Below are 16,363 nucleotides of genomic sequence, written 5' to 3' on the forward strand. Positions count from 1 at the left end.
GAAAATATAAAATTTAAAATTGAGTATAATAGGGTAGGATAGGATTTATTTTCTAAATAAGTATAATCTCGATTAACTCTTTTTGGAGTAACAGCATATAAAAATAAAAATATAGAATACAATTCAAAAAAATGCACAACCATGTGTTTCAGAAAATTTAAAATTTCTTCGGATCTACTTTTAAATGAAGAAATCGAGTACACATATTGAATATTTAATTGGGTAAAAATACAATTCGTTAACGAAGGGTAGGTTGAAATAACAATTGATTTTAAAATTGAAATAATTATGACAATTTTCGAGAATTTTGTGAATAATTTCAGTTTTGTCGTTTTGAAACTTTGGTCCATTTAGAAAAGTTTTCAATTTTGCAATTTTTGTTAATTTACAGGATGTTCAATAAGTTTGAATACTCTTTTCAACCAAATGGTGTGGTAAAGCCGTAGCATTTACATACACCCAACTTTTTAGAGTAATTTTATGTTATCATCAGACAAACTATTCCTGGTGTTGAAAAATTTATTTTCATTCAGTTTTCGTTTTTAAGCAACCTTTTCACACCACAAGCACTGATAATGTATGTATGTATGTATGTATGAAAACCCACCAGTGGCTGATAGGTCTTTCGACCCGAGGCGGTACGGGAAGTCTCGATCGCATATTCAAATATTGTTCAACCTTAACTCATCAACAATATTTGCAGCACAACCAAGGGGTCCGTTACCACTGGCTTGGGACAGGTTTGACTCATCTCACTCCCTTCCAACTGTTCGAAACAAATAATAAATTCTGAAAAGGTTCCAAAGTAACCTACTCGTTATTCTAAATTTGTCGAGATACTCCGGCTGACTTGAACCCACAATCCATTGTATATCAGTCTTCCGATCGTTCGATGCCCTGTCCAATCCCCCCACTAAACCCCATATAGAGTTAAGCTATTTTGAACATATGAAAAAAATAAAAACACTTTTTACATCTTACCTATTTTTCATTTGAAAAGGATACTTGTCTTCATATCGCAAAATTTTCCGGAAATATTTAAAAGGCATGAATGGGCTAGCCTGGATATCTATTAAAAATCTGGAATAACAATACTCAAAAAATAAAGATATTAACAGTGAAAAATACACCAATACACCTTAGATGTATACTTAAATCCAGAAGTTTTTGGTGGATGTTTTGCATTTTCAATTTTACTTTTGGATATTTTATAAATTTTCCAAAATTATTTTATAAATTTGGAAAGTCTCTAATTGTATGAATTTAAAAAAATAAATATTTGGCTTATTCGGAGAGCCGAATATTCGGCCTAATATTCAACTTTTACTGCTACTATTCAAAAAAAAATTCTGACTTTCCTAAAGGACATTTCTGAACCTTCGATCTTAGCGATTTATTTACCAACATTTTGAAAACCGTTTTGGCTCTAAAAATGAAGGAAAGACTTTTATTTGCTTTGAAAATCCCCGAAATGATGATAATGCGGTTCATGAGTTTCTGGGTTTTAAAATGAAAATTCTAAATTTTAGAACTTAGAATTAGGATATTGAAACTCACTAGATAAAATTTTTAATCTTATATGTATAAGTTTTTTTTTCAAATAGATCAAAATTTTAATTTTGCACCAGACACAGATTGAGATGTTTCACACCACAAGCACTGATAAGGGCAAAAAATCCAATTTATTGACCAAAATAAATAGTTTGCAGGTCACCTAATGTGCCTCTTTTAGTCGAATTTTCATGATCACTGATGATGTCAAGAATAAACAAATACAGATTAGTAAACTTGTCTCATAAAAAATCTAATTTTTTTCGTATTTGGTGTGAAATGTCTAAAAAGTAGTTACGTGCTAGCTGATTTTCATCAAAAAGCTTATCGACGTGATGGAGGATAGAATTATTCCAAATCATGAAAAGAGGGAGAACATTAAATTTCTGCTTGTGTGGCTTTGTATCAATTTTGTCAATTGTATTAATTTTATCAATTTTGCCAATTTTGCCAATTTCGTCAATTTTGTCAATTTTGTCAATTTTGTCAATTTTGTCAATTTTGTCAATTTTGCCAATTTAGTCAATTTTGTCAATTTTGTCAATTTTGTCAATTTTGTTTTTTTTTTTCTTATTATAGAGACTTTCAGCCTTGGGCTGGTTCGTCTCTTTCTAAGCGCACATCTTTCGAAGTAATGATGGCTAGCATCTCACAAATGCTAAAACCACCAGACCACAGAAAGTGTACTATGTATGCCATGACCGGGATTCGATCTCATGAACTTTGGCGTAGATGACTTAAACTCTAACCACTACGCCGAAGCCGCTGGCTTGTCAATTTTGTCAATTTTGTCAATTTTGTCAATTTTGTCAATTTTGTCAATTATGTCAATTTTGTCAATTTTGTCAATTTTGTCAATTTTGTCAATTTTGTCAATTTTGTCAATTTTGTCAATTTTGTCAATTTTGTCAATTTTGTCAATTTTGTCAATTGACAAAATTGACAAAATTGACAAAATTGACAAAATTGACAAAATTGACAAAATTGACAAAATTGACAAAATTGACAAAATTGACAAAATTGACAAAATTGACAAAATTGACAAAAATGTCAATTTGTCAATTTTGTCAATTTTGTCAATTTTGTCAATTTTGTCAATTTTGTCAATTTTGTCAATTTTGTCAATTTTGTCAATTTTGTCAATTTTGTCAATTTTGTCAATTTTGTCAATTTTGTCAATTTTGTCAATTTTGTCAAAATTGACAATTGTCAATTTTGTCAATTTTGTCAATTTTGTCAATTTTGTCAATTTTGTCAATTTTGTCAATTTTGTCAATTTTGTCAATTTTGTCAATTTTGTCAATTTTGTCAATTTTGTCAATTTTGTCAATTTTGTCAAAATTGACAATTGTCAATTTTGTCAATTTTGTCAATTTTGTCAATTTTGTCAATTTTGTCAATTTTGTCAATTTTGTCAATTTTGTCAATTTTGTCAATTTTGTCAATTTTGTCAATTTTGTCAATTTTGTCAATTATGGAAATTTTGTCAATTTTGTCAATTTTGTCAATTTCGTCAATTTTGTCATTTTTTTCATTTTTTGTCATTTTTGTCATTTTTGTCATTTTTGTCATTTTTGTCATTTTTGTCATTTTTGTCATTTTTGTCATTTTTGTCATTTTTGTCATTTTTGTCATTTTTGTCATTTTTGTCATTTTTGTCATTTTTGTCATTTTTGTCATTTTTGTCATTTTTGTCATTTTTGTCATTTTTGTCATTTTTGTCATTTTTGTCATTTTTGTCATTTTTGTCATTTTTGTCATTTTTGTCATTTTTGTCATTTTTGTCATTTTTGTCATTTTTGTCATTTTTGTCATTTTTGTCATTTTTGTCATTTTTGTCATTTTTGTCATTTTTGTCATTTTTGTCATTTTTGTCATTTTTGTCATTTTTGTCATTTTTGTCATTTTTGTCATTTTTGTCATTTTTGTCATTTTTGTCATTTTTGTCATTTTTGTCATTTTTGTCATTTTTGTCATTTTTGTCATTTTTGTCATTTTTGTCATTTTTGTTTTATTAGTTTCGTTGTTTATTTGTTTTTTTTTTTTGTAAAATGAAATTATATCGCAATTTTTGTACATGCATACATGTTTAAAATTTAAATTATTTATTATTATTATTATTATCATTAAAGACATTTTACCATTAATATGGCTGTCGTGTCTCAATAAGTTATTAAATTATTTATTTTTTTCTGAAATTTATCTTGAAAATATCAAAAATTCATATTATTTCCTCCACTTTAAGCTCACGTTTTACCACTTGTTGAACTTGGGAGCACTCCGTTTTAGCAACCTTACACATTAAACGGCTTAAGATCACCGGGTGAAGAGCGCGCGGGCCGCAAAATTATTAAAGTGGAAAGCGAATTAAAAGTGGTAGCTTAAAAAGAGTTAAACCGGGAAGCGTTCCCCGTTCAGAGAACCGTTTCATTACAGTTTTTTTCCCTGGCTCTTTTTTTCTCTTCATTTTTTCTGTTTCTCAAACTCGGAACACTCTAAAGTGCACATTAATTTTCGCATTGAACTTGAATTTCACCAGAAGCCAACAGCTAAGGCTACTCCATCATTTGTGGGTGATGATGAACGAGAAGCGGTTGGAAGTTGGGGAGAAGTCTCAGAAAGCATCAGGTAACAACAACCATGAACTGTGGTGCTGTGGCAAGTGAACGGGTTTCTGATTATCCCACACACCAAACTCACTCAGATGCTGCCTTTTCCCTTTTCATTCATGATAGGCAGGATTGATGAGAAAAAAGAGGGTAAAAACTAGCGACACAGATCTTGTATGGGTCGGATTCCTCTCAAGTGGAGAAATAATTGGCATTAGTTTCACCCTCCCAATGTTTTTAAACAGGTGGAATCTGAGCAGGAATGAGGATACGATCAGTAGTCGGATTTATTAGTGCCAAATTCTTTTTTTTTTTTTTTCATAGTATCGAAATTTTGATGTTTTTGTATTTGGCCTTTCGAGCTGGATTTTTTTTCTAAATACTTTTTTAATTCCGCAAGCCGCCGCCCCTGGCGTATAGGATAGCTTTCATGTCTTCTAAGCCAGAGGGTATGAGATCGAATCCCGGTCACGGCATACATAGTACACTTTCGGTGGGTTGGTGGTATAAGCATTTGGAAGATGCTAGCCATCATATCCTCGAAAGATGTACGCTTGGAGTTAAGAAAAAAGGAATCTCTTCGAGGAAACATCATGTTTCATTGAGATCCTGTATATGTTTGTGTTCGTTAAAAAAAATCCTTGATGTGACCTTCTTTTCAAATACAGCAAAAAGATCCAAGTGAAAAATATGTCCTTCGAGCCCGATTCAAGAATAAGAACCAACTAACATTGATCTGGCTCGAAGGACCAATATTGAATGTTGAGTTGATGTTTTCCGTTTGACTGACTATTCTCAGTACAGGAGAACTTGCCTCGAAACTTTCTTTTTGCCGTAACGAGTCTGTTTCCATTATCTTCCGGGTCAAACTTTTGCTACCTGCTTAACATTAGACTGATCTTCAATATAAAAAAATTACAACTCTAGAGAAGCGTTAATTTTTCATTGAAAATCTTGTTTATTGCCGGTGAGCTCTGACGATGATGATGATCATGAGACAGACATTCATTGTTGTTCCAACAACTAACGGGGACAATTTTCTCACGGTTTGATTTTTTTTTTTTGCTGCATGTTGATACCTACCATTTTTTATCGTTATTATACATTTTACCCTCTTTAATTTTTGCCTTCTGACGCTGTCTAACAGTCCGTGATAAAAAAAGGTTTTCAAGCAGTGAGTGTGATAAGTCATTGAACTTTTCGTTCCTCGCCTTTTCGAACAAGGGAATTGGACCTGCTTCCGAAATGTCAGTAGGGAGAGTCGAATGTGCTTTTTTATGGATTAAATTTTTCTTTTTACACGCTTTTAGAACTGAAAGATTTTTCTGCCCTAAGGTGCATCAAAGGATCGTTAAGTTCCACTTTGTAGAATATTCCAAACTAGGTACAGTAATTTTTCTACAAAATCGACAAAATGGATGAGATTCGGTAAGGAAATGGGTGTTTAATCTGGATGTATGGTAAAGACATTCTTTAATATATCTAAAGCATTATTGTATGAAGAAAAATCTAGTTTGTTCGTACACAAACCTGAGTGAAATAGTGATAAACTACAAAATTTATTAAACCAAAACATTTTAAAAAAGAAATGAATTGTAAAGCTCTTTTTGCAACACTAATCATTAAAATTTTCGTTTCGCAAATGTGGACAGTTTGGTACAGAAATAAGACTTTTCCAAAAAATGGGCAGATATCTTAAATTGTTCGAGACTTGGTGAATAATCAAGAATATTAACATCTTTCGATAGTTGAGAATCTTTTTGAAATTTGTATAAGTTTTATAGCAGAAGCATTGAATTTTGTCGGTTAAAGTATTTTTTTCCAGAATCCCAGAAGAATTCCCAAAAATGGATCATCAGACTTCCCGACTCTCTGGAACGTTAAAATGGTCGGGAACTGGACGTTTTATTTGAAAGCCTGTAAGGTGAGTTTCAAATAAGCAGAGTTTGATTTGTTTTGGAAATTTTTGCTGTTTGTTAAAATGTTATTTCAAAATCCAAAAAATATTTTATTTTTTGGAACGTTTGCAAACATACACCTCTCCTGTTGAAATTGAAGCACTTAGAAGCAAACGGAATGTTTTATATGAATGTTCAAATTTTTCCCCTTTATGCTTACAGAAAGGTTTAGTTACTTGTCTACCAAGTCTTCTAAAGTTGAGTTCAGAGCAGTTGAAAAGTTTTGGGGAACAAGCAGTAAATTAAATAGAAATTAGCTTCTCCTGTTATTTTTCAATAGTTATTGGCAAAAACTTTGTTATGTAAATGCGCATGCAAGACACACCGACGGAAAAAAACATTAAACTAATTACAAAAAATTACGAACAATGTGCTTACAGTTCACACATAAGAGAAGACAATTGAGTAGTGGATTTTCATAAATGAAATACGACATTTCAATAAATCTATAAAAGTCCAAATATATTAAGTCCTTTTCCACTACAATGAACAGCTCAAACACTCCGTTAATTCCAGACAAATCTTTCAATTTGAGTTTTTCAATGGCAAGAAAAACATCAGTTTTTTTAACCTAAGTGTTGTAGTAGTTATCAATATTTTTAGAAAAAATATTTGAAATTCAAGAAGACCTTAAAATAGATTATATTTGCCTTTTATAGACTTTACAACCGATAATTTTCACCGTTTAAAATTCCTCGGGCTTCTCGAATCGAGTACTTTTTAATGATGTTTAGGACCAAGCATAATTCATTAAATTGAAAAATGTTCAACTTATTCTCAGTTTAGAAAATTCAATAATTATTTTTAATACTAATTGACAGATTTTACAAAATTATTGACACAATTGACAAAATTGTCAAAAAATACCAAATTTACAGAGTTTAAAAAATGTACAAAGTTAACTAAGTAATCAAAATTCTAAAAATTGAGAAAATCGTCAAAAATGACAAAATTTCATGAAAGCTTTCATAACGCCGTATGAAACGAAATATAAACAAACAGTTTTGTTACGAAAAACTACAAAAATTGACATAAACTTGTCCAAAATTATTTCCTTTATGATTATTTGTAGCCTAAACAATACATTCTATAGATCGGAAACAAATTTTAAAGTTGTTTTGATAACTTTTGCAGCAGTTTTCTGTGAATTCTTGAGATGTTTCATTCGACGTTATGAAAGCTCACGCGAGAAAAAGGCGAAATAGACGAAATTGACTTAAGTCAATATTGACAATAAAAAAATTAACCGTCAAAATAACAAGACTAACAAAAGATTCCAAAATGATAAAAATGACAAAAACGACAAAAACGACAAAAATGACAAAAATGACAAAAATGACAAAAATGACAAAAATGACAAAAATGACAAAAATGACAAAAATGACAAAAATGACAAAAATGACAAAAATGACAAAAATGACAAAAATGACAAAAATGACAAAAATGACAAAAATGACAAAAAATGACAAAAAATGACAAAAATGACAAAAATGACAAAAATGACAAAAATGACAAAAATGACAAAAATGACAAAAATGACAAAAATGACAAAAATGACAAAAATGACAAAAATGACAAAAATGACAAAAATGACAAAAATGACAAAAATGACAAAAATGACAAAAATGACAAAAATGACAAAAATGACAAAAATGACAAAAATGACAAAAATGACAAAAATGAAAAAAATGAAAAAAAATGACAAAAATGACAAAAATGACAGAAATGAAAAAAAAGGCAAAAATGACAAAATATCAAAAAAAAAAACTAAAGACAAAATTGACAAAAATGATAACAGTGACAAATTAATAAATAAATATGAAAAGAATGTTTTCTATCAACATTCGTTAGCAGATTTCAAATTATATTTTAGGCTTACAAAAACCTTTGATGGTTATCTTATATATAAAAATGGAGGCATTTTCTTTGTAACAACATCACGTATGAATGGTCGGTCGGAATGAAGTGAAATTTGGTATCCGAGGGTTTTTTTGGGTCAGAGATGGTTTGTATAATAGTTTCAAGAATCTCACTTTTCATGGAAGGTGGTCCCAATACAAATTCAACTTTATTTGTTACGATTTCCATAAGAATCGATTCGCGAGCACGATGAAGTTAAGGACGTGTAAATGAAATCAAACATTTATTACGATTACATAAGAAGGTAAAACGAAGTTTACCGGGTCAGCTAGTTTTTTCATAAAATTCGAAACATTTGCTCAAAAGCTGAAATCTGATGAATGGAACTCCAATTGCAATCAGTCTTCAGTCTTCTTCATTAACTCTTATTATTGAACCACCTGCTTCAACAAAAATTCGAAAAGTGATCCTCCAGATCACTTTTTATGTTGACCCTCCCGATTCAACGTTAAATGGTAGAGTGAACCTTCAGAACGCTCTTCATGTTGGTCTTCCCCATCCAACCTCTATTCTTAAAGTCAGCCTTCATGTTGGTCCTCCCGATCCAATGTCAATTTGTTAATTTGTTCCTCCAGAACACTCTTCATGTTGGTCCTTCCAATCCAACATCAATTCGTGTAATGAACCTTCAGAACACTCTTCATGTTGGTTCTCCCGATCCATCTTCAGTTCGTATAGTGAACCTTCAGAACACGCATCATGTTGAAAATAATTTAATCACCGGTTGTTGTTATAACTTTTACACTTATTAATATTTCTCGGTGAATAAAACAGCAAATTAATTTTCACGTGAAGTTTCGGGTTACTTTGCTTCCCCCATCATCACACGTCAAAAAATATTTATTACAATAAAAAGTTTTCGGAATTACTAAATTGAAAAATTACAATACTTTTTTTTATAACATTCACTTACAAAAATAGAAATCAGCAACGATTCAACGTCAATTTGTAGAGTGTTCTTCCAGTAAACTCTTCATGTTGGTCCTCCCAATCCAACATCAATTCATATAGTGAGCCTTCAAAACACTCTTCATGTTGGTCCTCCCGATCAATCCTCAATTCGTTGAGTCAACCAACGGAACACTTTTCATGTTGATCCTCCTGATCCAACGTTAACCTGTAGAGTGTTCCTTCAGAATACTTGTTATATTGTTCACTCTTCATGATAGTTCTCCCGATTCAACGTCAATTTGAAGAGTGTTCCTTCAGAATACTCATTATGTTGGTCCTCTCGATTCAACGTCAATTCGTATAGTAAGTCTTCTGAACACTCATCATGTTGGTCCTCCCGATCCAACGCCAATTCGTGTAGTAATTCTTCAGAACAATCTTCATGTTGGTCCTCCCGATCCAACATCAATTCAAGTAGTGAGCCTTCAGAACACTCTTCATGTTGGTTCTCCCGATCAAACCTTCAGTGAGCCTTCAGAATACATTTTATGTTGGTCCTCCCCATTCAACCTCAATGCGTAAATTGAATCTTCATGTTGATCCTCCCGATCCAACATCAATGTGTAGTGTTCTTCAAGAAAACTCTTCATGTTAGTCCCCTCAATCCAACATCAATTCGTATAGCGAGTCTTCAGATCCCTCTTCATGTAGGTCCTCCCGATCCAACGAAATTCATAAAGTGAACCTTCAGAATACTCTTCGTGTTGGTCCTCCTGATCAAACCTCAATTCGTACAGTGAGCTATTATGTTGGTCTTCCCGATCTAACGTCAATTCGTATAGTGAGCCTTCAGGACTCTCTTCATGTTAGTTCTCCTGATCCAATTTCAATCAGTATACTGTGCCTTCAGAACCCTCTTCATGTCCGTCCTTCCGATCCAACGTCAATTAGTAGAGTGTTCCTCTTGAAAACTCTTCATGTTGGTTCTCCCGATCCAATTTCAATTCGTACAGTGAGCCTTCAGAACATTATTCATGTTGGTGCTTCCGATTTAACGTCAATTTGCAAAGTGTTCATCCAGAATACTCTTCATGTCGGTCCTCCCGATCCAACCTCAATTCGTATACTCACCCTACAGAACACTTTCCATGTTGGCTCTCCCGATCCATTTCTAATTCGTATAGTGAGCCTTCATGTTGGCCCTCTCGATCCGACAAAAATTCATAAAGTGAAGTTTTTTTAATGAACAAACAAAATTAGGACATACCATCATGTCACCATCTACCGCCCAGTTAAGGAATGGTTCAACTTTAAAGCTTCTTAAAAAAAAAGTTCAAAACTTTTTAATGTTGTTTCTGTTTGAGGTGCCTTTAAAATTGGTCTACTTTTCAATGAATCAAAGGGGGAGGCAAAAAACTGAATGGTTTTGAATAAATCGCGAACATTCAGAAAAATTGAACTGTCCCCATTACCGCCCAGTTGACTTTTTTAGGCACCATTCACCACCCAATTTGGTGCCTATTACCGCCCAAAAAAAAAAAACGTCTCTTTTGCAATTCCTTGGTGAAAAATGAAACTTCAGACATACACACATATACTTTTTATGGGGATTTATTAAAAAAAAAACATAAGCAGGTATAAAAATAGATGAAAATTGAAGGAATAGATAATAATGATAGAAAATAGATATAAAAATAGTAATAATGAAAAAAGTTCAACACTGTTTAGTGTTCTTTTTTAATGCTCCTTTTAAGCAAATTCGATTGCTTATTAGCTTTAACAAGCAATTTTAGTCTTCTTTTTCTAACTTCTTTTTCCTCTGCTTCTTTTTTTAGGCGTTCTTTCTCTGCCATAAATTTTGCAAAAGCTTCGCTTGTTGCAACTGATGGCGGTCGATTTATGATTTTTTTATTCTTCGGTCGTTCGGATCGCTTCGATCCAGGATTTTTAAAAATTTTGTCGAATTGGTTTCTTCTAAAGACAATTTTGAGCAATCCGTTGATTCGGGAAGAGATGTGTCGAAACCAGAGTCGTTTTGGTTCGATATCGATATCGAAGTGTTGAGCGAGGTATCATCTAACTCATTGTTTCTACTCATCCATTGGTGAAATCTCTCCAGCTTCGCGTGTTCTGCCAATTCTAAAAATATATTTTCTTTTATATGTTTGACTACACTTAATTTAAAACAATTTCTCTTACCTGTTTCATTTTCGTCAAATCCAATACAGGGGGCTCGTCTATATTTGATGTCTTAATTTGACAATCGGATTTGAGTTGACGCCAAAAATTAAAAAGAGATGTGTCGCTGACATTTCCTCTCCACGTCAAAGAGCCTTCATTGTTCCGGAAGTTATTCAGTTGACTAACCGTCAATCGTCCTTCTAAAAATTTCAAAAAGCATTCCTCTGTAGTCGACTCCGTTGCTTTCTTGGCGACAGTTGTATTTGTGGGCAATGAGGCGTAATCAACCGCGTTGGGATTCCACGGATAGATCCCACTTCGCCGAAAACCACTTTTGATGACTTCCAATTTATTAACAAAAGTTTCAAGAGCATCTTTTAGCAAAGGACATATTTTTGCTTTGGCAATCGGATGCATACCACCATTCTCGGTTCTGAAGTTCAAAATTACCTTTTCCCAGTGCTTTTTGAACGGTCCAAAAAACTCACGTCCAGTGGTTGCGTTAAATTTGTTGAATTAGGGTAAAGTAACACTATGCCATTTTCTTTGCAGAACTCGGTGGTTGATAATGTGGTGTGACTTTTGTGGCCGTCTACAAAAAGTAGAACAGGGAGAGGAACTGTCTGAGCAACAAGCCATGGATGGAAAACATTTTTGTGAAATTCAAAAAAATCCATTCATTGGCTGTTTTCCCAATTGCGCAGTTCGGTGGTGCCGACCGAATTATTTAGCCCGGTAATCTGCTTTTATATGGGAAGAGGATGAGCGGCGGAAGTACTGTACCCTCGGCATAGGCTGTGAAGAGACTGGTATAAGACTCTTTTTCTCCATTCGCGAACACTGAATGTAGATGTCGAATGTCTTTAGACGCCAGAAACTTGCCCTTGCGGACAACCAGTTCAAAAGCTGATTCGTCCAAATTGAATATTCTATTTGGACATTGCAAAATATTAAGAAGTTGCTCGTCCTTAAGAAAGTTGGTTATTTATCTGAACCAATTTCTTATTTGGTTCTCGGTTAGAGAAGCTCTATACTTTGCCAAGAGACTAGGCTTTCGTGCTGTTATTCCGGGATGCCTTTTTTTGAACAGTATCATCCATTTTCTTCCGGGGAAATTATTTTTGAACGGTGTCGGGATTTTAGCAAGTTTGATGTATTGGGATACACTGACTCGTAGTAGATTTACGGTTACAGGAAAACCAGCACGAGCTACAGAGTCCACCCATTTAACGATTTTGTCTTCGTCTTCTGTTGACAACACTGTAGCCCGGCCAGGTTTCACTTCTGGAGGATGTTTTCCCTTAAATCTATCCCTCAATGTCTCGTACGGCATTTTAAATTCCAAAGCTACTTTCCGAAGAGAAACACCGCGTCTGGCTGCATCAATAGCTTGTTGCATATTTTCACAACTATACAAAAACTTTTTCTTGGGAGGCATCCTGAAAAACAAGTGCAAACTAAATTTAATGACTGTTTCCGCCCATTAGGGCATTCGGTATTTATTTTCATACCATTTACCGCCCAATACTTTTTGGTCAAAAAAACATTCAAACCGCTGTTAATTACATTTTTTCTTCAACAAATATCATTTACATACCTGATTTTATCCGTTTTGACCTTTCGAAATAGAAAATTCGCCGTTAAAAACTAAAAAAAACCGTAATGTTGATGGAGCACCGTTTTGCAAAACAAGCTAACACTGCGTGAATTCTGACATTTCGGCCCAAAACAGAAACAAAACAAACAGTTATTTCGAGTGTTTTAGCTTGCTTCAGTGATGTTTTGGAGTGAAATGGTAGAAAAGTGATAGGAGAAGAGAATTCAATACGTTTTTTTGTAAGAAAAGCACTATTATTTCTAAATTTTACGTTCAAATGTGATTTTGGGCGATAAATGGTGCTTGGGCGGTATATGGTGACATGATGGTACCTACTGCAGGTCTGAAATAATCTGTTGCCCAATAAATTTTTTGGTGAAACGTCAAATCCACTCATCCAAAAATCCACTATTCCAAAAACAGCAAAATAGCGATATGAGTTTAGACAATTTTAAAAGAAAAAAAGAAAAACACACCAAACTAACCGATCTCTTTCTCTGCCTTCTCCCCCCGCAGTGTACGCCAGCAGTGCCGACCTGGACGTGGTCGACGATGGCGACGGCAGTTCCCTCTACAATGGCGACGAAAACCACAAAATCTGGAACGGCTCCACCGATCAGCTGGACGGGATCGGCGTGGGAGACAGCGGCCATTACGACATCTATTCGGGCAGTGGATCAACGCTGGGTCGACCGGTTCGTGCCCGACAAATCGCAGCCCCCATTCCGGTGCCACCGCCCCCGAAGGAAGAACTCAAAAAGATGAAAAAAGAAGCCAAGAAACAGTCCAAACATCAGCAGCAGCACCATCTACAGGTAGGGAGTCAAAGTCTATCCGGTACCCTTATCAGACCCCGACCAATGCACATGAATCCGTTAGGTCGATCCGGACCTCCCGGGGGGCCAGGTGGTCCAATGCCAGGCCCCGGAGGACATCCAGCAATGATGATGTACCCTTTAGGACCTCCCCCGCCACCACCACTTGGGGGTCGTCAGTTTCACACCATCGGCCATCGGAGTAGCAACGGGATGGTCCCTCCACCGGGGATGATGCATCCGGGAATGCACCATCCCGGAATGCATCATCCTGGCATGCATCACCCCTCGATGCAGATGATGGTCCCCCCACAGTATGCCACCCTTCAGAATCCTCGCAGCAGCAAGAAGAAGAAAGATAAGCACAAATCGAACGTCGGAATCCCGATTGGGGTCCCGGTTGTTCCACCGATCTTCGCCTATCCTCCACCTCAACCGGGATCGGTCCTGGAGCAACGCCCACTTTCCATGAGCAATCGCAAGCTGGCTCAGTCGGCCGCAGCCGGACTGGATGAATCGGGAAATTCCGGAGCCGAATCGCCCGGTGGAACCGGAATCTACCGACGTAAGGGACACCTCAACGAGCGGGCCTTCAGCTATTCGATTCGGCAGGAGCATCGGAGCCGAAGTCATGGGTCCCTCGCTAGTCTGCAATTTAATCCGCCGGACATGAAGAAGGAGCGGGAAATTGCCCAGATGGTCGCCGGGCTAGAGTTGAACGACGATCGGGACGCGACGCTGCAGCGAAGGCGATCCGAAGTGGTGATGGCCGGTTCGTCGGGGACCTTCGGGAAACCGAGAAGATGAAATTGAGCGTTGATGAGGTTTTGTGTTTTAAGTTTTGATTTTTGCAATGAATTTGCTGCGAGAGACAGAGAAATGAAGCTGGATGATAATGTTGTACAGAGAAGTGAGCGAGACGATGAAAGTGGTTTTCATTTGTTTGTTAGATGTTAGAGTTTTAATTTGAGATGCAATGCGTTTTGTTGTTTAACGCATGCAAATTTGGATGAGTTTAAAATTTGTTTTGAATAGAGCATAATTTTCTGGGATAGATGAGACTTGATACTTTAAACTTCTTCAAATTGTCCTTAACAACCTATAAGAAGGCCCGAAGAACAGTTTTAAAATCGATCACAAAATAACGTCATTTTTTGTAGGATGAATGTTTATTTTTTAAATTATAAAAATATAATTATTTTTAAGTAGTTCTCAACCCTTTCAGTAAAACAGGCTTGTTCAATGCAGTTTAAACAGGCACGAAATTTTTACATCAAACTCACTAATCACATAAATTTTGAAAAAAAAAAAAATACTTGAGTCTTCAGGAAGACAAAGTGACGCCTTGACCAAAAAATTTTCAAAAATTGAATATTTTTCAGAAAAACTGAGAATTTACCAAAATAAGTTATATCAAATAATAATAACCTTTTTCACATTTGAAAAAATTATAAATCCAGACAATTTTTTCTATTTCAATGTTGCTTTGGTCCTATTTATTACTAGCCCGAAAAAAAATTCTTTAGTTTTTCCGAAAAACACAAAGGTAAACGCGAAAAATACAAGGTTTAAAAAAGGTTTTAAAAAATTTAACACATTTACTGAAATCTAATGTCGTCAAAATCAAATTAAAATGCTAAACTTGAACTTCAAAAAAAAAAGTTTTATTTGGAAATAAAAAAAAGTATAAAATCAAAAATTAAAAATCTTCAACTCTTTATTCGATTCGAAATATAATTAATATAAAATTAAAATATATTAGAAATATAAAATTCATTATGAAAAGAAGATTTAAATGATCAATTTAAAATTGAATTTCAGAATTTTAAATTTGAAATCGGTTTTTTTTCCAAAAATGAAAAAAGAAACTCAAAATAAAAAAAACACGAATTTATTTACAAACTCACAAAAAAATGGCAAGTCGGATTCTCAACTTGAAAAACTTAAACTAAACTGTAAACTAAGAATCTGGAATTGATTTTTTCGTTTCTGAAACTTCCCATAAAAATTTCTGATATTTTTATCTAAAAACCAAATGTTGAGTTTCCAATTTAATATTTTAAAATTTTGAAAAATTATAAATCACAGTTCTGAATCTCAAATTCTTAATTTATAAATTTTAATTTTAATTTAAATTCGCTATTCCAAAAATTAAATGTGAAATTCATGTCCAAAAATTAATTTAGTAAATTTATATTCAAACTCATTGCAAAAACAAAATTCAAAGTACTATTCAAAAATTCAAAAGGCGATTTAAAATAACAAAAATTTAAATAAAAAGTTGAAATCCCAATTTAAAAACCATAATTAAACTCCAAACTAAGAATCTGATTTTTATTATTTTGAATCTGAAACTTCCAATTCAGAATTCTGATATTTCAATCGTGAATTTCAAATTTTGAGAATAAAATGTAATATTTTGGAATTAAAAATCAGTCTACATCTCATACGCAATCATAAATTTTAAATTGATTAATAACAATTCTTACTTTTAAATTTTTGATTGTTTTGAAAAAAGAAGACTTCGGATTGAAAATTGAAAATTGAAAATTGAAAATCGAAAATTGAAAATTGAAAATTGAAAATTGAAAATTGAAAATTGAAAATTGAAAATTGAAAATTGAAAATTGAAAATTGAAAATTGAAAATTGAAAATTGAAAATTGAAAATTGAAAATTGAAAATTGAAAATTGAAAATTGAAAATTGAAAATTGAAAATTGAAAATTGAAAATTGAAAATTGAAAATTGAAAATTGAAAATTGAAAATTGAAAATTGAAAATTGAAAATTGAAAATTGAAAATTGAAAATTGAAAATTGAAAATTGAAAATTGAAAATTGA

At 33.5% G+C, this 16,363-nt stretch overlaps 1 protein-coding gene across 2 annotated transcripts in view; it reads left to right on the top strand.

Annotated features, from left to right (window-relative positions):
• The window catches only part of LOC129754764 (uncharacterized), a 46,806-nt gene extending 31,080 nt beyond the window's left edge, over nt 1-15,726 (top strand). For both annotated transcript variants that reach the window (XM_055750986.1, XM_055750987.1), the window contains one exon: nt 13,224-15,726. In XM_055750986.1, coding sequence (XP_055606961.1) covers nt 13,224-14,329 — 1,106 coding nt within the window. In that variant the 3' untranslated portion in view covers nt 14,330-15,726. The remainder of the gene's footprint in view (nt 1-13,223) is intronic.
• Nucleotides 15,727-16,363: the final 637 nt, after the last annotated feature.

This window comes from Uranotaenia lowii, chromosome 3 (assembly GCF_029784155.1).
Source record: "Uranotaenia lowii strain MFRU-FL chromosome 3, ASM2978415v1, whole genome shotgun sequence".
NCBI lineage: Eukaryota > Metazoa > Arthropoda > Insecta > Diptera > Culicidae > Uranotaenia > Uranotaenia lowii.